Raw genomic sequence first — 20,782 nt, 5'->3', positions numbered from 1 at the left:
CACGGTAGGGCCTAGTCCGGTGCCGGACACTAGCGGCCAGGAACCCGGTGAGGAGTATCACCGGGAAGGTCCAGGAAGAGGGCTTGGTGTTAGCCGGTTAGGTTTCTCACCTTAGACAAGGAACCCGGTGAGGAGTATCACCCGGAAGGTCTGGGCAGGGGCCCGGGGAAGAAGCCAGCTTTGGCTGGGACCCGGTCCTGGAGCCCTGGGCCCGGGGAGCCTGAAGATAAGGGTCGGCGGGGCCGGTGAGGCGACCAGCCGTGGGGATCAGGAGCCGGGGCACCGAGTACAAGGATACCCGAGGAGGCGTGAGGCCGGGGTGAAAGGGGTGGCGGAGCCCCGCAACGTGACCGCCGGGGACCCCGGGCTGTCGAGTAACCAGGAGCCGTCCTACTGAACCTAACAGCAAGTCGTGGCGGGCGAGAACCAGGGCGGGAACCTGATGATCCAACGCCTACTCCGGACCAACAGCGTCCAGGGTGAATAGCGGCACCCTCCCACCTCAAGCCGCTATTCCTAAGGGGGTTCACCCCCGCCCCTTCCAGCCTGGCGGTCACATGTCTGAATGAGACATTAGCAAATTAATATGCTATCACTTCAGCTATTTTCACATGAACAGTACAGAGAGTACACATGGAAAACACCTGGTATCTGTAACTCATCTTAGATTCACAGAATTATAGTACCGAAAAAAATCTAAAGGGTCATCTGGTCCAGTGTCCTGAAGGATATGTTGTTCTTAAAAAACAAAGCCAGATGCTTCTTCAGACTCTTCTTGAAAATCTCATGTGAAAGAGATTCCAGGACGTCCCTAATGCAATTCTTCCACTGTCTTACTATCCTCACCATTAGTTTTTCCCTTGAAATTTAATTTAAATCTACTTTTGTGTACTTTAAAACCCTTGCCTCATGTGCTGCCCTCTGTGGCATAGGAGAAACATTTTTCTCCATCCATTTATGACAGCGTTTTAAATATCAGAAAACTGCTATCATGTTCCACTTTAATATCTTTGTCTGAAAATTAAACTGTATCTAATTTTTTATGTTCCTTTCCTTAAATGGCTCTTATTCCAACTGCTTTATCATCTTTGCCACTTGTCTTAGCTCATCATCACCTGTGGTCAGTTTCTTTCTGTCCCTTTAAAATATAATGCCACAAATCAGACACAGCAATTCAGCTGAGGCCTATCTGTCTCTGAGTGGAGTAATACTATTACCCACTATTTCTTTCATACAATGCTTCTACTAATGTGAACAAACTTGCATTTTTCTGTTTTGTGTATCACTATAAATCACACTGCTCCTTTTCTGTCTACTGCCAAATGCGTTATTCAGTCCCCACCATTCTGGATTTATGCATGCGTTTTTTTTTCTCTAGGTGTAGCACCTTACCTTTGTCTCTGCTGAATTTCATTTTTATGTCTATAGTCCAGTCCAGATAGACACAGGGAACTATCTATCTCCATCTCCTTTAGTAGTTCCTTTCAGGTAATTGAAGACTCTTATCAAATGCCCCCTTAATCTTCTCTTTTCCAAACTAAACCATTGTAGTTGTTTCATCTTTTTCTCATAGGTAGGGTTTTCCATGCCTCTTACCATTTTTGTTGCTCTCCATTGAATTCTTTCTAATATAACAACATCTTACTTGAAGTGTGGTGTCCAAAAATTGGCACAGAACTCCAGACGAGTTCTGTCCATTGCTATGTAGAATTGTTGAATCACTTTCCATGATTTTTAAGTGACACTCTTGTTAATCCAATACAGTATGCTGTTGGCTTTTTTATACAACAATTGCACACTGTTGGCTCATATTCAGCTTACAGTCCATTCTAACCACCAAATTCTTTGGCAGCCTCACCAATCATTCTCTAGCCTGTACTTATGCATGCATTTATTCTATACCAGCTTTGCATTTGTCCTTACTGAATTTCATCTGATTGATTTCAGACCATTTCTCCAGTTTCTCTAAGTCAAGACTTGGCAACCTACAGGCTACAAGCTAGATCTCACTCATGAGCCATTTGATCCAACTCATTGACATGGAGTTTTGTGGCATACAGTGGCAGGGGACTCCAGCAGCAATCTCTCTCCCCCACCGCTCTAGGAAGAAACACTGGCTGTGGGAGGTTACTCTGTGTCGCTTTGTGGAAAAGTGGTGGTGTCAACAAGGTTCTAGTGCCCACCTCTCCACCTACCTCTAACCAAACTGGGTCACTCCAGCCCATAGTCTAAACAGCTGCCAACCTCTGATTTATGTCATTCTAGATCTTAGCCCTACCTTCCAGAATGTCTGCAACTCCACCCAACTTGGTGTCAACTGCAAATTTGCTAAGTGTACATTTAGTACCATGCTCCACATCATTAATGAGTAGGCACTGACCATAACATCACATCTATTCTTTTCTAGCGTTATCTTCACCCAGATACTCTTAAGATACCAGCTTTCTCCTCTTAGTCCTTAGAACTAGGACATACCTTTGAGACATAAAGAACTGAATCCAATTTGATTTTATGCACCTAAATAGCACATATGTAGCTGCATGACTTCAGTTTGGGGCAGTGCAAGTGCTGTAGGGCTATGGTACCCGCTTGCCCGACACTTTATTGGAGTGAACCATGGGGAAGAACTGGATAGTCCTGTCACTATGCAGTTTCTGATGTTCTTCTCTCACCTGCCATGTCTTGATGTCTGTATTTAATTACTGGGAGTTTGATACAGGACAGTGACAATCTTACTCGCTCACCTGGGTGGTTTTCTTTATGGGGCTCCTCCGCCCCTTGCATTGCACCCTTACCATACCCCAACAGACAATACTTGCCTGAACCTTGATCTTGCATAGACTGGTTGGCTGCCAGCAGGACTTCACTGGTTCATTCAAATGGAAGAGTGCCTCAGTTCAAATTAATCCCTCCAGGCTCCTTAGAGCCATGACATAAATCAGTTGCTTGTGGGTTTATGGAACAAGCCCCTTAGATCAGTTCATGCAAGAATCTATATTATAGTTAGCTTAATTTAATTTACCTCCAGAGTATTTGTTAGTCAATTTGTATGAGGTCCCGTAAGACCCAGAGAATAATCAACTTAAATCCATTTCTTCTCTGGTGCATAGGCCATCCAGTGGGGCTGGGGGGCGAGGCTCCAGAGGAGTGGGACCCTAAGCCAAGGGAGCTAGATGCAAGACTCCTCAGGTAAGGAGATAAGGGGATTTGTGAGGCCCAGTGTAGGGGAGGGGATGAGGCCCAGTGTAGGGAAGAGGATGAGGGCCACAGTATGGGAGTATGGGGGGACCAGGAGGGTCCCGAGCCAGATTGGAGCCCTGAGTTGGTAGGGGCTGGGAGCCCTGATGGATTGAAGGAGAACCTGCAATCTCCCTGCTGCTCTTTCCCTCATACTCCCTTCTGCACTGCATATGTTTTCCCAATATCCCACCTATACCATACACCCTTTCCACCACATTCTCCACTGCACTGTTTCCCTCATTCTGCGTGTCCCTTCCCCTGAACCCTTTCTCCATGTTCCCCTTGCTCCATGTATCCCTTTCCCTGCAACCCCCCGCCACTCTTTCCCCATGCTCCCCTCACACCATGTATCCCTTCCTCACACTCTCCCATGAACCCCCTACTTGCCACATGAGCCCCCCAGGCCCTATCAGGAGCCACAGCAGCTGCTTTCCTGGTCTGTACTCATATCAAAAAAGAGATTGTTTTCCCTCCTGCTAAATGGAGGGAAAAAACTAGGGCTGTGTGAAATGGCACTGTTCCATTTTGACTTCAGTTTTGAGGTTTCGATGGAACAGTGTTTTGTTTAGAATTTCATTTTGAGTCGAAACAGCTGTTCCATTTCACTTCGTCGAAACGGTGAGGCTGTTTAAACACTATTTTGACATTTTGCCTGATGATTGGCCTCATGATTGAGTTTCACCTGACTTTTTGCCTGACGATTGAGTTCCCAACCCCAGCTCCATGATCGGGCTGGGGAAATGAATTTAACCCAGCTGGGCTGACTTCCCATCCCCAGGCCAATCGTAGGGTGAGGGGAACTGAGCAATAGGGCTCAGTTCCTTTCCCCAGCCCAGTCACAGCACTTGGGAGGGGAACTGAGCCTGGACTGAGTTCCCTTCCCCTGCATTGTGATTGGCTTCCCACCACCCAGTGGCAGGAAACAGGGAAAGCCAGGGCTGTGCTCCTGGATGCTGCTGGGAACGCAGCTCTAGTTGTCCCCTGTCTCCCACCACTTTGTTGCTGGCTGCTTCGAAACTTAAAATATTTGGAAACTTTCAAAACATTTCAACTAGTCTCGTTTTGTTTTGAGACTTGTTTTGAAGCCCTTTGTTTCAATTTGATTTCACTGTTTTGAGCTTGAAATGAGTCAAAACAGTATCAAATCAAAACAGCCAGTGAAATTTTGCATAGCCCTAAAAAGCCCCTCGTCTTATATTCAAATAAGTACAGTAGTTCAGGCAGAGGGTGTCATCCAGAGACTCAAGGCAGGTTTAGCTGCCCAAGCAATTAGCTCAAACTTGGATGTTTGCTAGGGTCTCTGAAAGTGAGTCCTTTAATGGTAGCCCTGCAAAAACCTATGAATAGTGGATGTTAGATCAAAGAGGGGAAGAGGAGGGTGCTCCCATCTTTTAATCCAATAGTCTAGAGCAGGGGTGGACAAAGTCCAGCCTGCAGGCTGGATCTGGCCTGTGGCAGGCTCCATTTCCCAGGAACCCCTGCCCACATCCAGGTTTCCATGGAGACCACAAAGGCAGTATATCTGTGACTGCACGGGGCCAGGGTTTCCATGGAGACCAGCCCCAGCAGCACTGGCAGGGCACACAGCTGGGCAGGGAGCTGCTTTTACCACTGCAAGATCCCAGCCCTGGCCCTGGAGCAGCTCCCCTCTGAGCCACGCTTCCTGCCACTGCTCCTGGGGCTGGTCTCTATGGAAACCCTGGTCCTGCACTGTCATGGCAGCACTGCTCCTGGGATCTCCATGGAAACCAGCTGCAGTAACAAGGACAGGGGCTGCTGGGAAATGGAGTTCAGCTGCCAGCAAACTCTGCCATCTTGCCCACCCCTGGTCTAGAGGTTAGGGCATTTGGCTATTGGATTTTGCTGCAAGTTGACTACCTATTTCACTATTTATCCTTGTTACTTTGATTCAGCAGCAGCCATAGGGTACAGCAGGGCTTAGATTATAAAACAATAATTTTCTCCCATGCTTTGATGTTGCAGAGTTGGACTGATGGCTGAAACAGATAAGGTGACATCACTGTCTAGGTTGCCAACCTTCCAGGATTCCCTGGGGTCTCTAGGACTTAAGTATAAATCTCCAGAAGACTGCTGAAAGTCATCTGGGAGATAAATGATAGGTCATTAAATGTTGACTCCAATTTATACAGTAGTCACTATGCAACTGAACTACAGTATGTCATGTGCTGACTATTATGAATTTGTCAAAAGTCCCCCAAGTTTCTGAGAGCAGCAAGAAGCCAGCTGAAGTACAGATTTAAGAAGAAAAAACTGTGAGCAAAAGTACTCCACTATAGGAGATGTAGCTTCTATAAGGGAAGTACAATAACAGTTGTTTTTAAGTTTAATTAATGATTTTTTGTTGTATCCATCATTTTATAATGGTATTAGAATGTTATTTATTTTTCTGTATTTTTCAGTTAATACACACATGCACACAGACCCACAAACATTAAAATGTTTATTTACAAGCAAAGTATCCCTAACCGGATCTCACTTTTAAAAAATAAGGTTCACATTACAACTTGAGATTTTGCAGTATTTTTTATTTATTACAATATGCTTAAAATGTGAAAATATGATCCATATGATGCTTCTTATTTCCACTGAAGACAAAATGGTGGCTCTGCAGTGAATAAATGTTAGAGTACAATAGATCAGTCATTAAAGTCATTATATTATGTGATAAAAATCTTCCGGAATAGATTCAGAGTTGGCAACCCTAGTCTGGAACATTTTTGGACTTGAGGTGCTCCTCACTGAATCTGAGGCACCCCTTCAAAACTCTTGTTGATTTAGATATGGCAATGCTTATCTCCTTGGAGAGGGCCTGGGCAATAGGGATGGAGAATCTGCCAGGTACAGACAAACCTGAGCCTACTTATCTACTGATACATCATAGCACCTTCAAAGAACCTGTGTGGCATCCTGGTTGAGAATCTCTGGCCTAGAATAAGATGCAGGCAAGGGGCAATGGAGGAACAGAGGAGATGCAAAATGGCTGCAATAATTGCCATCTTTCGTTGAATAAATCAGACAGGTCTCCAGAAGAACATCACTAACAGAGGCCCCTGGGAGATAACTATGCCTCCTGCTAAAATGGGATTATGGGTATATTGACACCAAATTTGGAAAAATGAAATGAATCCAGGCTCTGGCCTCAATCCAGCCCCATTTCAGATTTGTTCCCTGAGGTTAAAGGCAGCTGCCAAAAAAACTCAAGAAATGAGGATTGACCATGTTTGCAAAGAGCTTTAAATATGTTTAGTGCTTTTTTGTGCTATTAGCATTTGTCCATTCCCAAATGCAATGACAACAAGGATTTCTAAACCAGCAATTCCATTTCTACACAATTCCTTCTGAACAATCTCTCCCTTGGAAATTTCCTTCCATTAATGACTAATCAACAATAGGGGAAAGTCAGTAATTCCAGAATAATAATTTCTGAAATGACAGCATTCTAAGGTGAAAACAATGAAAAAGAAGAGGCACTGAACAGAGTGCTATCAGAGGGGGTCACCATGAACAACAGAATGCAATTTTGCAATAGTAAAGTTTAACAGAATAGCCTATAAATGCCCTAAACCTGAGATACATTAGCATGTGAAATAGTTTGCAAAGGAAAGTCATGGAATCTTTTTCCATATGAGACATTTAAAATCTATATTGGACAAAGCATTGGAAAAGGTATTGAGAGCAGAGAGTCCTGCTCTAGCAGGCTGGAAAGGGGGCCTTAGAATGTCAGGCCCCTTTTATATCTAATTCCTATGATATAACACAGCAGGTGCTACTGCGTCAGTAAGCCAGGATGTTTATGAAAAGGGATGGTTAGGGAATTTGCATGTTGTGTTCCTGTTATTATTAGCAGCAGGTCCCCTGTAATAGGTTATTTTGCAAATATATTTAATACTGCCCTTCCTTACAATACACATTGGAAACAATTGCACTATTTTCAGAAGGAATCCAGCAGTTTGGCATATGTATTTTTTTGGCCTTCATACCCTAGCAAATATAGGTAATATACTCTACCAACCTGCAGTTGAAAGAATACCAGTGACAAAAAGAGAACCTAAAGTTACATGACTATAACAGGCGCTTCAGGTACACTGAAGTTATATAGTTTTCAAGGCATATTTTCTGTATGGCAAACTGAAGCTAAATACTACAGCGAGAAGCCCAGTCTTCTGTAGAACTCGGGGAATTCCTTGGCAACCTACTTTTATTAAGCCTTCCTTCCCTTTTTCCACTTGAATCTGAAGTGACTTAAAATGTTGGTGGTAGGAACCCTTGGCTTTCTAGTTTCTTTCTACTGTGAACCTGCCTAGCAACCAGTTTCCCCAGTGCGTCTCTCAACAATAACTGATGAATATTTGGGCTTCAATGGCCAGCTGTGAATGAGTCAACAATGTTAACATTTACATGATCTTTATTAGGTATTGGAGTTAAATCACAGTAAGTGTGTGTACACATGCATTTGATGCGGGACCAGTTTACTTGTAAATAAACTACTCACAATTAAACACTCTGAGGCAGACATCAACACATGCAAAGACATGGCAGCAGATTTGCTGCTCTCAGCAGCAAACTGGTCCTATTTCCTGGGGCCCTGCAATGGGCCTCTGCCACCACCAGAGGGAGCTGGAGGCTCTACCCACAGCTGCCTGCAGAGGAGACTCTTTAAAAGATACCTCTGCTCCCTGGCCAGCTGTTGTTCTGGCCAGGAGCAGCATGCACACTGTGGTAGCTCTTGCACCACAGTCTCTGCCTCCCTATGCCATGGCTGCTCCAGTCCCTGCCCCAGTAGTGATGCCTAGTGTCCTGGGCTCCTGCTGGCCACCACACCAGCTGATCCACAGCCATCTGGGACCTGCTGGCTGTCCCATGACTGGCTTCACCATGTCGTCCTAGGGCTGCCGCCACCATGCAGCTGCCACTTAGACCCCATCCTGCTGGCCAGACCCCAACAGGGAGGCTGATGCACTCCAGGATGCCACTGCAAGGGCCACCCTTACTCTTCTGGCCCTCCCACTCCACCACTTCCGGGCCCACCAGGCCAGGCAGGACTAGTGGCTACCCATTGTCTATAGCACACCTAGGACAACAAGCAGTGGCTGGAAGCATTCTGGATAACCCGGACTAGCTTCCAGGACCTCTGAAAGCATCTCTTTGCACACCTGAAGCAGCAGGACACCAACATCAGGCTGCCCTCTCTACAGAAACCCTGCTGGCCATTGCCCTACTGAAGCTGGCCATGCCTGCCAGCCTCTGCTACATGGGCCACCTCTTTGGTGTGGGCAATGTGACCACTGGGGAAGCCATCTTGGAGGTGTGCTGTGCCCTCCAGGATATGCTGGGCCACACCGCTCCAAGTGCATGACTTCCTGGTGGTGGTGGTGGGGGTTCTGTGCCCGGGGGTTCCATCAGTGCATCGGGGCTCTGGATTGTACCTACATTCCCATCATCAGCCCATCCCACTGTGACCTACCCTACTTTACGTGGTGCCTGGGCTGGACCCACATCCTACTGCAGCATGTCTTTGGCCACCGCAAGGGATGCTGGTGTACCCTCATAGCCCACCTAGAATTCACCGAGGACAGTGTGTCCTGGGTCATCATTACAGCCTGCATTTTGCATACCATCTGCAAGGCACAGCAGGTGGATGATGCCTGACAGCAGGAGCACCAGCTGTGGTGGCAGCAACAGTGGTGGAACACCCTCACTGAGGCCCCAGGTACACCACACACCTGCCACCAGGGGACCAGGGCACTGGGTTTGAGAGGTGCTGGCTGACCGCCTCCTCCTGCACTCTCTGCTGTAGCCTGACTGGACAGTTGCCCAAGGACCCCACCCCACTGCCCCTCCCCAGCACCAGAGCCCATCTCCCCTCCATCCCCAACAGCAGAGCCCCTCCACTATGCACCTCATCCAACAACAATAAACCACCCTCTTCCCCATGGAAACTATTTACAATGTGTCATGTTTTTGTGCCTTCCTGGGGTGGGTGGCCATGGGGTGGAGTCCAGGGACAGGCAGCTGACACCTCAATCTCTGGCCATTCCCCAACAGGTGCACGTATTGCAGTGAGTCCAGTGTGTAGGGGACTCACCCAGGGGTGATGGCAGGCACTTCTCCCCTGGTGTGGGTGGCTCCCACTCTGGCAGATGGTGTCTAGAGCCAGCAGGGCTGGTGTGTGGTCCTGAGCCCACTACAGGCAGCTTCTGCTCTGCACTGTGTGCACTGGAGCCAGGGCACACAGTGGGGCTGGGTCCATGCGGAGGGAGCTCAGTGGCAGGGGGCGTGGGCTCCTGGCTGGTGGAGGTGGCATTGGACCCCTTCCTAGGCCCATGAGGGGGCCTGCTGCTGGGAAACAGGCAGCTGCCAGGGGACAGGTGGGGCTAGGGTCAGGAGCAGAGCAGAAGGCAGTGCAAAAGTGACTGCCAGGTTCAGGATGGTGTCCAGCACCTCCTCCATGGGCTGCACTGCCTTGATTGACCATTCCTTGCTACCCAAGGGTGTCTACATGCTCCAGGACCTGCACCCTGAACTCCTGATCTGGTCCTGTCCAGTCTTATCTGGTCCCACATGTCCACACAGGCACATCCTCCACCCACCACCTTTCCTGCCAGGCAACATCCTCTACCTGCCATATCCATGCATCCACCTGCCAGCCTTCTGTGGCCATCAACATCTGGCCCAGGAGGTTCTCCTCCTGTAGAGCTGATGCATCCCCAGGACCCCAGCTATTGGAGGCGGTGACCCTAAAGCCACCACCTAGCTGCCAACAGTAGCCTCTCCCTTGCTTGCAGCTTCAGAGCTTACAGAGTCATGAGAAAGAAGCTGTTTGTGAAAGTTCGCAACATTTCTGAGATAAGATACTCTGTACCAGGGGCTGTGTGGTGCTCAGCCTCAGATCAGGGGTCAGGCATACACGGGTGCCCAGGGACTATGGGAACTTGGCCAGGAAGCCACCAGCCAAGCCCCCCATTTCAACTCACTCCCCTGGGGCTTCAGGTGCTGGCCACAGGCAGCCTGCCTCCCCCACCCCGTTCCCAGACTGGGAAAGTCCTGGCTCTTGGCAGCACCTGCCGCCATAGCTCCAAACCCTGCTGCCCCCTCCCCTTTTCCTCCTGAAGTCCATCCTGTCTCCTGTCCTGCCACCTAGCCCATGGCACTTGGGCTCAGGAGGCGTGGGGCTCCCAGATGACTGGAATAAGGAGCTACCCACACCCTCCCCCTCCCCACAGGGGCCCTCTCTGGGGAGGCACTGGTGCTGCACCCTGAGTGTGACTCTGCTGTGCATGTCCTGGGCACAGCATGAGGATTTGTTTGCATGGATTGAGGGGTGCCCAACCCACTATGCCTTGCTGCTACTAATTGCCATGGTGCTCTGGGAACACTTGCACACCTGCTATGGGACCCTGAGCCTCAACTGTATTGGCGACAAGCCTGGGCTTCCCTGTAATCTCTGATGCCACCTGGAGGGCTATCTGTGGCTGCACTACACATCCCTGTCCCATGCAGCCAAGGAGGACTTTGTGCTGGCACTGACATGTTTCTTGGCATGTGAGAGATGTGTGTCCACTTACCTGTGGGGGCACAGGCTGCTCAATAAAGTTTTGTGTCTCCCACCTCCCTGTGTGCTGTGGAGGGGGAGCCCAGGAGCCAGGGGAACATGGTTGGAAGGGGGGGCAGTGAGAGGCAGCAGGGGTCAGGGCTGGAGCTGGGGGCAGGGATGGCCCCCGCAGTGTGGGTCTTACCATGTGGGCAGGGCTGGCATGTCCAGTGGCTTCAGTCTGTCCTGACTGGTGAGAACAGCATGTGGCTCCCAGCAGTTTCCTTGGGTGGTGGGGCATGGCATGCAGGCATCCAGCCAGGGGCCCCCCAGGGAGGTGTTGGCACTGCTGGTGGCCAGTGGTAACATGGCTGGCTGCACCTTGTGGCTGGAGATGAAGCTGCAGGTCTGTGGGGCAGGCACTGGTTCAGACTCCCCAACCTGCTGGTGGAGGCTGGGGCAGGCAGCTCAGTAGGACCCCAAGGGACCCTCCCCCAGTGACACATCACCACCAGGCTAGAGTGGGAGCTTGGGCAGGCCTCCTATGCTGCTGTACACAGCATGGCTGTGGCTTGGATGTCAGGTTACAAGGATCTCAGTTAGCAGCTGCATAAAGGGCATGGACTTGCAGGTACTCTGCAACTGACAGTTGTGGTCGGTGATGGTGACCCACTGTGCCCACAGGCCTTGACCTTTATGCGGCACTGCCATGCTGACCAGTTGTACCTGCACTTCCACATCCAGCCTGACAGTCCTCATGGATGTGGGTGTTCAAGTGTCTGCCCTGCACAAACTGCTGCTGCACCTCTCCCTCACCCCACAGTGCCATGAGTTTGCCTGTCTCTTCCTGCAACCAGTTGGGGCCCCAGGTGGTGGCAAATGGCATCAGTGATGATCCCATTAGGGCCCCAACAGTAGCTCTCAGGGCCTCTGCACAGCTGTTCCTGTGCTGCCAGGCTTGGGCAGCTGCCTGCACCTAGTGCAGGGATATGGTGCAGGACTGGGAGCCATGCAGTGAGGCAATGCCCTGCAGCACCTGCAGGCTCCAGGAAGGCTGCTGGGGGCTGGCTGCGGGCAGCTGGTGCTGGCCCTGGCACCCAGGAGCTAGCTGCAACTGGGCCTGGGAGCTGGCAGTGGCAGTAGCCTTCAGCAGCCTGCAGGGCTGGATGGTATGGTCCTGGCAGCCAAGAAGCACTATGGTGCCAGACAGCGGTGTCAGGGTGCAGACAGGCTTGCACAGGTAGCCCAAGGCCTGTGCAGGAACAGCAGAGGCCAAAAGTCCCATTCCTTCCCCCCACCCCCCTTGGGCTTCTGAGTTCAGGCTGGCCCCCTAGTAGCGGGGCTGACCATGAGAAAATCTGCTCCTGGTTGGCGTCTACATGAGCATTACTGTGCTGCAAGTACTCATGGATAAATTAAATTTGTTACTTGCATTGGCTGCCACTTGCGTTGGCTGCCTTCATGAGTAGTAAAGTTTACGGTGGAGTAAGCGGGTACACATATAGCCATTCATGCTCACTGTGCAGTAAACTACACTACTTTGCAGTAAAACATCTCGTGTAGACACACCCAATGAAATGATTTAATGACATGAAGCTACTCTCTCTCTACGTTGAAATGAACAGGGGTAATTCACTTCTATGAGACATGATTTCAAGCTGTCCAAGACTCAGGCAGATATCACTGTATAGTTTAACATTTAGAAAGTTATTTTCATGGCCTTACAGGCTTCAATTTTCTATTTTTTAAAAAGAAAAGCCTAGAATCCATATCAGGACAAGGGGCCAGCTTAGAACTTGCCACAAAGTTCAGAATCACACAATAATGGAAATGCTGAGCTCTGATTATTTCTAGTAATTATGAGGCAAAAAATATACACCTCAGAACAGGGACAAAATAAGTAAAATCTTTTGGCCACAAGTGTAGAAGATGCTGAACTTACTGCCACTGTTTCTTCTAGATTAACTAAAACCAAAGAGCCTTTGTACACGAGCTCCGAAAGTGGAGGTAGGGCGCTTTAATTAGAGCAGCTCCAAGAGCCACTGTAATTAAAGTGCGCTGAACATCTAATGTATCAGCATCCCTGCGCTTCTAAAAGGCAGTGGAGGTGCTTTATCTAAAGTTCGCGCTAATTACTGCACTACAGCATACACAACTAATCAAGTCTCCTCCAACATGCTATAATTACAGCGCGTCAGAGCAGCATCCTGGCTTGTATACAGGCACCTAAAGATTTTAGCATGGTAATTAGGCTTGCCTCACTAGCTAAGTCTGTTGTGCCCAAATACGACTGTTTTGGCTTATTCATATTCTGATAAAAATGATAGAGGGAAAAAGGTCATGAGAAGCATGGACTACTCCTTAATATACTCAAGGTTTTTAATGGACTTAATACTAATGTTTTACCTACACTAACATTCTTTAAATAAATTATCACCCTGTGAAAACTTAAGAAGTTAATAGAACCTGAATGTGTTCTTCAAAAAGATTAGATATGTTTAAATAACAGTGCTCTCCCAATCCTGGCAAAAGGCGCAATTCTATTAGAATGATAAGGAAAGGCAGAAAGTCCACAGCGCATATATGAGTGACGCAAAAACAAGCACTGGGCATGTTTGCTTCTTGCTGTCTTTCTCCTGAACGTTAGAAATAGCAGCACACCCTGAAGCATGATAGTGCAGTTGGAAAACAGGATGACAAAACATGCTTAAACCAGACATAATGGAGGGTTTTCAACAGTACCTGAGGAAGGTAGGCATCCAGCTCCCAGTGAAAGTCAATTAGAAAATCCCACCAATATTTATTATTGGTCCTGCTGGCTACAGCATTCCCGTGCCGACTCATGTTCATACTGTGGTCAATTATTACCCCCAGGTGTTGGTGGCAAGTGATGGGTGATCTTCAGTCCTGCTGCCTGATGAGAGGCAGCCGTTGCACAAGCACCCATGTCATGAATTTTGCCTGTCAGCAGCTAGGGGTGCAGGGCCCCAGAATCCCCTCCTTAACAGCTGGCAGGCTTCGTGACTGCAGCAGTGACTAGCAGCCAGGCCTGCAGTAATTCCTTCCCCCCGTGCCCAAAGACAGACACAGTTGTACAAGCAACCATGTCATGAGTTTTGCCGGTCAGCAGCTAGACGTGCAGGGGCCCAGAACCCAGAACCCCTGCATCTACCTCTTTGACAGCTGGGAGGCTTCATGATCGCAGCAGGGGCTATCATCCCTGCAGCTTTCACTCTGTTGCACCTTAACACACACAGTGTCACCCATGTCATGAGTTTTGCTTGTCTGCAGTTTGAGGTGCAGTTTCCCCCAAACCCCTGCACCGTTCTTCTTGAAACTTGGCAGGCTTTGTGGCCTCAGGAGGGGCTAGCTTGCCTGCTGTTTTCACCCCACGGTGGCTTAACACATACACACGACACAAATTTTACTTCTAGATTTTGGGGTGCAAGTTCCTCGAACCCCCTGCACCTATCTTCCTGAAACTTGACATGCTTCATGCCCTCAGAAGTGCTACCATTTCTGCAAGTTTCATCCACATCTGGCCAGAAGTGACAAAGTTATAGGCGGTTTCAACCTTCCCCATTATAGCCTATGGGCAAAACGTCGAAACAGCGTCAAAATGGTGAAACGTTTCGACTTGCCTCATTTTGTTTCAAGGCTGTTTTGACCATAGCTGTTCTGTTTTGATTTTGCTTTTTTGACCTCGAAATGCATCAAAACAGCATCAAAACAAAACGGGTGGTAAAATTTTGCACAGCCCTAGCTGAAAGCAAGTGTCTCTTATTGTGATTCTTACAAATTCATTGCGATGACTTCTGCCCTGCTCCAGCTATGTCCTATCATCTCCATTCAGAAGAGTTTAGAAAGCCTGTATGCCAGGGACTTCACAAAACTGACCAACCTCCTATGCATTGCCCTTCACCTTTGCATGTTGGTTTGGAATAACCTGTTACAAACAGAATGCACTCCACCAGGTTTTCCCAAAGATAAGTAATTTACTAAACATTTAATAGTGATGGAAAGGCTGCTTTTTCTGACACCAGCCAACAGAGAATACATACATTTTCAGAATACATACTGGCATGGCATAGTTCACAAATTAGATAATTTATGAAAGAAACATCACTGTTAATCTACTTCACTGCTTTCTTTAACGGTGACGACCACAAGCAATAGTGCAGCTCACTCCACAATACATTTTTGGGGTTTTTTGCTTGGATTTTTAAAGCATAACTCAAGTAAAAGTTTTTAGCTCAGGACTTGTAATTACTTAATCCAGTAAAAATAGATTTTCTATTTACTGGTTAGTTGCCAGTTACTGAAAATCTTTTAATCTATTCTAATGACATCTGTAAAAGCTTTAGGTACAGTTTTCCAGAAAATGAGAAATAAAATCTTCAGCTTCAACTTTAACCCTCAATAAAGCTGGTGAGACTTTAGTTGCAGTTTCTTTCATCTTATTATCACAAACTAATTTATTCTGAATGAAAAATATTTCAAGCAGAAGAGCACTAGAAATAGAAGATCAGTGACCATTAGAACATAAACTAACAGTTTTTAATCTTCTAAAACTTGTTGAACACAGTCACTAGTTCTGCCCAGTAAATATACACTGGCTTTTGAAAAGCACACTCAGCCAGTACACCACCAATGTAATTCTGGTGAATAAGGGGGTTATATCAGGGTACATTTGACCTGTTGTATTTACCCAGTGTATTAAACTAAATTTTCAGAACCAACAGACATTTCAAATCTTGTTAGAAGTTTCTTGTACAAAAGACAGTTTTCAAAAGAGGAAAATGAAACAAAACACCCTCCTAATAAGCAGTTTTTTCCTTAGTCAGTGCTTTTAATTCCTCTCAGATCTACCAGAGAAAACGTACATTGCCAAAAATATTCTTTTTACGGAGGTCATATAACTCAAAACAAAACAGAGGTAGTACCTCTTCCAAATGTACATTTCTTCTGCCTACATGTATGGGAATGAAGTACTGAACTGCAGTATCACAGTCAAATGAAACCTTCACTATCAAAAGCCCACTGAAATGATAACTGTGTCTGCTACAGATCTGCTAACAGAGTCAAAAGAGTAACAGAGAACAATGCACTCTTACCAATTGTAACGTAGGTGCTGAATGCGAAGAGAAGGGCAACTTCAAGGAGCTTCATGTTTGTGCTTAGTTTCATTGGCATCCCTTTTCAGAGCCAGGCAGTGAATAGTCTCTTACTGTGAAGCAGGCCCTAATTAGTAAGTGGAAAAGGTGTGCAGAGGCTGTGCAGACACTGCCCATTCCTGCTTATTTAGGGGACTTTGATAAAGAACGAGAGGAAACACAACACACTCCCTCTGGGAGTTCAGTATAGAGGAGATTAATTGTTTCAGTCCTTACAGGAACTCCTTTTTCTTTGGCAGTCAACCGTGCTTTTGTTAATACTTTATTTTGTTCTTCTTTGATCCAGAAGTCAAGAAAGGTCTCGAGCTGAGGCCTTTCTTTAGAATACAGTGTACATTACTAATTCTTTTAATATATTATGGATATTTTTAAATAGGGTGTTTATTAATAGTGACAAAGTCTTGATAATGGGAATCTTACAACAGGGTATGAAAAGGAAAAAGTAAATAATTCTGACATCAGGATTATTAGCTATATTATGGAAGCACTTAAAGGTTCCAATTGAGAGCAGGACCATAGTATTCTAGGGGCTGCACAAGCACATTATCAGAAAAAAGAGCAGAAAGTCTGGATAGGATGGACAAAGATACACGGCAAATGAGCACAGAGAGGGAAATGACTTGCCTCCAGTAACATAAGAGATAAATGACAACTAGTAACAGGACCAGTGTCAAAAGCGTACCCACCCCTCACCCTGACAAGTAGATCACATGGCCTCTAAACCTTTGATTTCTTAAAACATCATAAGGGGGTACAATCCCATGTGATTTTAAAAAGATCGGGAATCAAGGTATATTTTTAATTCAACACAATCCACAACTCACTGAATAAGAGCAACATGTTAAGGCAAGAACCTTGAAGTATCGTGACCCAAACGCCATGGCAAAACATGAATCAGAATCAACAGTGAGCAGTAGGGGTGTGCGAAATGGGCCATATTCGATTTGGATTTGGCCCGAATTGGGAACAGTGATTTGATTAGCTGATTTGGATCACTGTCCCCAATTTGATTTGGCCAAATCCAAATCTGAAGATTCTATGCTGATTCGGAGAATCAGCAATTTGGCCATTGGCACAGCTTTAAATGTTTTTTTCTACATACCTCAAGGTACCAGACATGGATCATGAATACTGCAATGATGGGGCAGATGAAGTGTCCCACAGGAGCACATGAGGCTCCCCCATGTGCTTGGCAGCAAATCCAGAAGTGGACTGCAAGTACTTCCAGTCCACCTCTGGCTCCGCCATGCTCCCATGGGAAGTTACATCTGCCCCAGCATCTCAGCATTCACGAGCTGCCTGGAATCCTTGAGGTATGTAGAAAAAAACATTAAAAGCTGTGTCTATGTCTAAATCATTGAATCTTAGGTTTTGATTCAATTAGGAGAGATTAAAGGGTCTCCTGATTCAATTTGGATTCGGAGATTTGGCTGCCGAATCAGGCCAAATCTCCACTAAATCGAATCAGCAACCAAAGCTTTGCACAGCCCTAGTGAGCAGCAGGTAGCACAGTACTAGTTTGCTGGCAGCACAGGACCCAGAGAGGAATGGCTGCATCATGGTCATAGAACACCCTTTTCCCAACCTTATGTCTACGCTTCAGTGTAAGAAGCTCTATGAAATGATGCCTGAATAAATTATAATCTGTATTTGATTTTGAATAGGACCACTAAAACCATCAGGCAACTAGATGGAGAGGGATTTAGATGGCTTGTGAGCACTTTTCATCTGGTGAGAATTGCTAACTCCCATTCTCTAGAGGCAGGCAATCAACTCCTGGTCAGTTATTACTTTTTGTTTGTGCAGCTTAAGAAATGATTTTTTTTTCAAAAGATCTCTTAAAAAGTCTCTCTTTCATCTAAAACTTAACCAACTTTAACTGTTGAATTCAGAAGCTAGGCCATATATTCTTCTTCAACTGAACATGTATTTATAATTCTGACTCAATGTAACTTTTATGAGCACATATCCCTCAAAGTGTTGCTCTCAGCCAGGCCTTCTAATCAGCCAGAATAAAAGTCACTGGCCAGATTAAACTGAGAAATATTAGTGTCCCTCTCACATAAACATTTCTCTTGGGTAACACTGGTAGTGCTCTCAAATGAAACGCTGTGAAAATGGGTTCTTGTAATGTTCCTGTGCATTAGTCCTGTATTACTTCATTCAGCTGACAATCATTAAATACAGCCCTTTAAATACAGTGGGAGAAAGATACAGTACTTTTCACTCCTCTCTCTTTTTCTCTGATGAAACTATGAGGAATAACTGACCTAACACATTGCCTGTTCCATTAAACAATCAGCGCTGCATACTGTAATAGCTGGGTAACTTTATCATGCATGTTCCTCTCTCTAAAGGGAAGTAGCTCTTCAAAATAGGTTTATGGTCAGGAACTCCCAGGAGTTAACCACAATTCTTGCAGCAAAATTGCTGAACTATGATTATTATATGAAAACAGTGACAGATCGAGGAGACGATTCTTGCTTTCCCTCCCACCCATCCATTCTATCAGAATGTACAGAAGCGAAACTTTTTACTTAACAATAATTCTAGTCTAATTGTGACCAAAACCTTCTGAATGTGGACCAGTGACACTTTGTCTGAATCTACAGAGAGAGTGCTCAGTACTCAAATGATGCTGGGTTGGTAGAGCTCTGTGGAAGACTATGAAGACTATGTTGCTTCATCTGTCTCTGACAGCACAAAACAGTAAATGTAAGAAAGGTGTCAATTCCCCAGTTCATCTTAATGGGTTGCTAACCTTGAAAAATGACCCAAGACGGCAATTTAAAGTTTATTTTATATTGTAGGGTATTGAGTGAGGTTCAGAAGTTTCTTCAGAAACCAAGAGACCGAGAGCAGGAACACAGCTTTAGGAACTGTAGCAGTTCAGAGAAACTATTTATTATCCTCATTTAAAAATACGCGATCTTCCAGCTCTGTTAACTCATCTGATTAGCAGTATCCGAGCAGTCAAGAAGAACCACAAGAGGAAAAGACCCGATGACTGCATGCTGTTGGACAAGCATAGTGATTAAGTAGACAGTGATTAAGTGGAAGAAAACAGATCAAACAGGTCACCACCACCAAAATGGTGACCAAATCCACATTACAATCATTCACAGCATCTCCTCGAGGAGCAGAAGATAAAGAACTTCAAACTAAAGATAATAAGCTTCCCCAAACGCTGCAGGCAAAGTTTATTTTTGTATGTCACTGCATTTTTCTGCTTCTTGTTTTAACCCTGCTACCAAATAAGTTCTCCTTAATTAAATTAACTATTTTCCATTTATCTAAAAACAAGAAATTTAGCTTTGGTGCCAGTATGTGCCTTGTTTTGGAATGGGACATTTTGTTATCTGTAATGCTGCCAATTCTAATGATTTTATTGTCAGTCCTGTGATCTCCAGTGTTTCATGTAAAGCCCTGACTCTTGGAGACAAATGCCTACATGACAATGTATGTTTCTATTTAAAAACAAGTTTCTAGCCCTCACTGTTGCATGGGGTAGTTTGAATATGTGACTCAAGAGCAACTGAGAAGCAAAACATTACAAGGCAAAGATCAAGAGCCTCACATTTTTTAATCTCATGATTTTTGCTCCGAAATGATGATTTTTTGAGAGTAAGAGTTTAAATCTGTGTATATTTCTGGTTGACACACTTATTAAAAACAGCCATTTATCACCACAAGAGACTTTCACTGACCAAGTTCCAAACAATATTTATCTTATATTGAATTGATATATTTTACTAGTTTTATTTTTAGGTTCACATTACTTGAAGCAAAACAAGGACAAGTAAGAAATTCAAATGATTCCTTTCAGCTATTAAAGAGCACAGCAGCTTAACCCCTGATTCAGTGCTCTTCAAGTTGCATGCACTGCCATGTCCAACAACTAATTTGCTTGCAGCGATAGCCAACAAGCATCATGAAGTGGCACTTCTATTACTGGCATCGAAGTAGGGCAGAATTTGTCAAAATCATTGCAAAAGCAAAATAAAAAGGTATGTCTTCAGTGACCCATATTTTTAAGTGAAAAACAGTGACAAAATGTACCATCAGCCCCTGTACAGGAATAGTGTAGATGTTTGCTATCTCTTCCACTTATGTACATTTTACTCACTCCATTATATGACAGATTTGGAACCTGCAATAAATAGAGTCCAGGAATGTTTTATTGTTTTGTTGCCTGTGTATTTCAGCTAATGTAACTATACTCTACTTGCACAGTAAGTCATCTAGTAGAGCTGCCAGAATTTTTTTTTGATGAAACCATTTTCTGTTAAAAAGGCAGTGAAAAGATTATATGGAAATTTGTTGATTTTGACAAAGATTTTCAATCAGAAAGATTTAAAAATGTTTTGTTACAATAGCATTGAAGCGCTTGTTTTCAGTATTGTTTCAGCACTTCCTTTGGAATGGAAATTCCACTTCCCAACTACCTTTGCTTGTCATAGAAACCTGCTAAGTATCAGGGACCATATTTTTCAATGTATGTAGATGTCTAAATATTAGGCCTGTGTGAAGCAGCTAGTATTTGCTTCAGATTTGGATTCAGCTGATTCGGGGGACAGTGATTTGATTTGGTGATTCAAATCACTGTCCTGATTCGATTTGGCCAGATCTAATTCGGCGATTAGGCAGCAGCACAATCTGAATCAGCCAGGCCAAGTCCATCTCCCAGCTCAGCAATGGCTGCCCCACCTGCCCCAGCTCCCAGCTCTTGGGGGAAAAAAAAGCCCTGGCTCAGCAGGTGCTGCCAGGCGGGGGAGAATCTCCTCTGCCCCCCACTGCCCCATGCTGTGTGGGGGCT

At 45.8% G+C, this 20,782-nt stretch overlaps 1 protein-coding gene across 1 annotated transcript in view; it reads right to left on the bottom strand.

Moving 5' to 3' along the window:
• EMCN (endomucin) overlaps positions 1-16,100 on the bottom strand; it is a 105,748-nt gene extending 89,648 nt beyond the window's left edge. The window contains exon 1 of the mRNA XM_019553065.1: positions 15,907-16,100. Within this exon, the coding sequence (XP_019408610.1) occupies positions 15,907-15,985 (79 nt within the window). The 5' untranslated portion in view covers positions 15,986-16,100. The remainder of the gene's footprint in view (positions 1-15,906) is intronic.
• Positions 16,101-20,782: the final 4,682 nt, after the last annotated feature.

Source organism: Crocodylus porosus, unplaced genomic scaffold (assembly GCF_001723895.1).
Source record: "Crocodylus porosus isolate Cpor-Errol unplaced genomic scaffold, CroPor_comp1, whole genome shotgun sequence".
NCBI lineage: Eukaryota > Metazoa > Chordata > Crocodylia > Crocodylidae > Crocodylus > Crocodylus porosus.
This window is presented reverse-complemented; position numbering and strand designations above follow the sequence as displayed.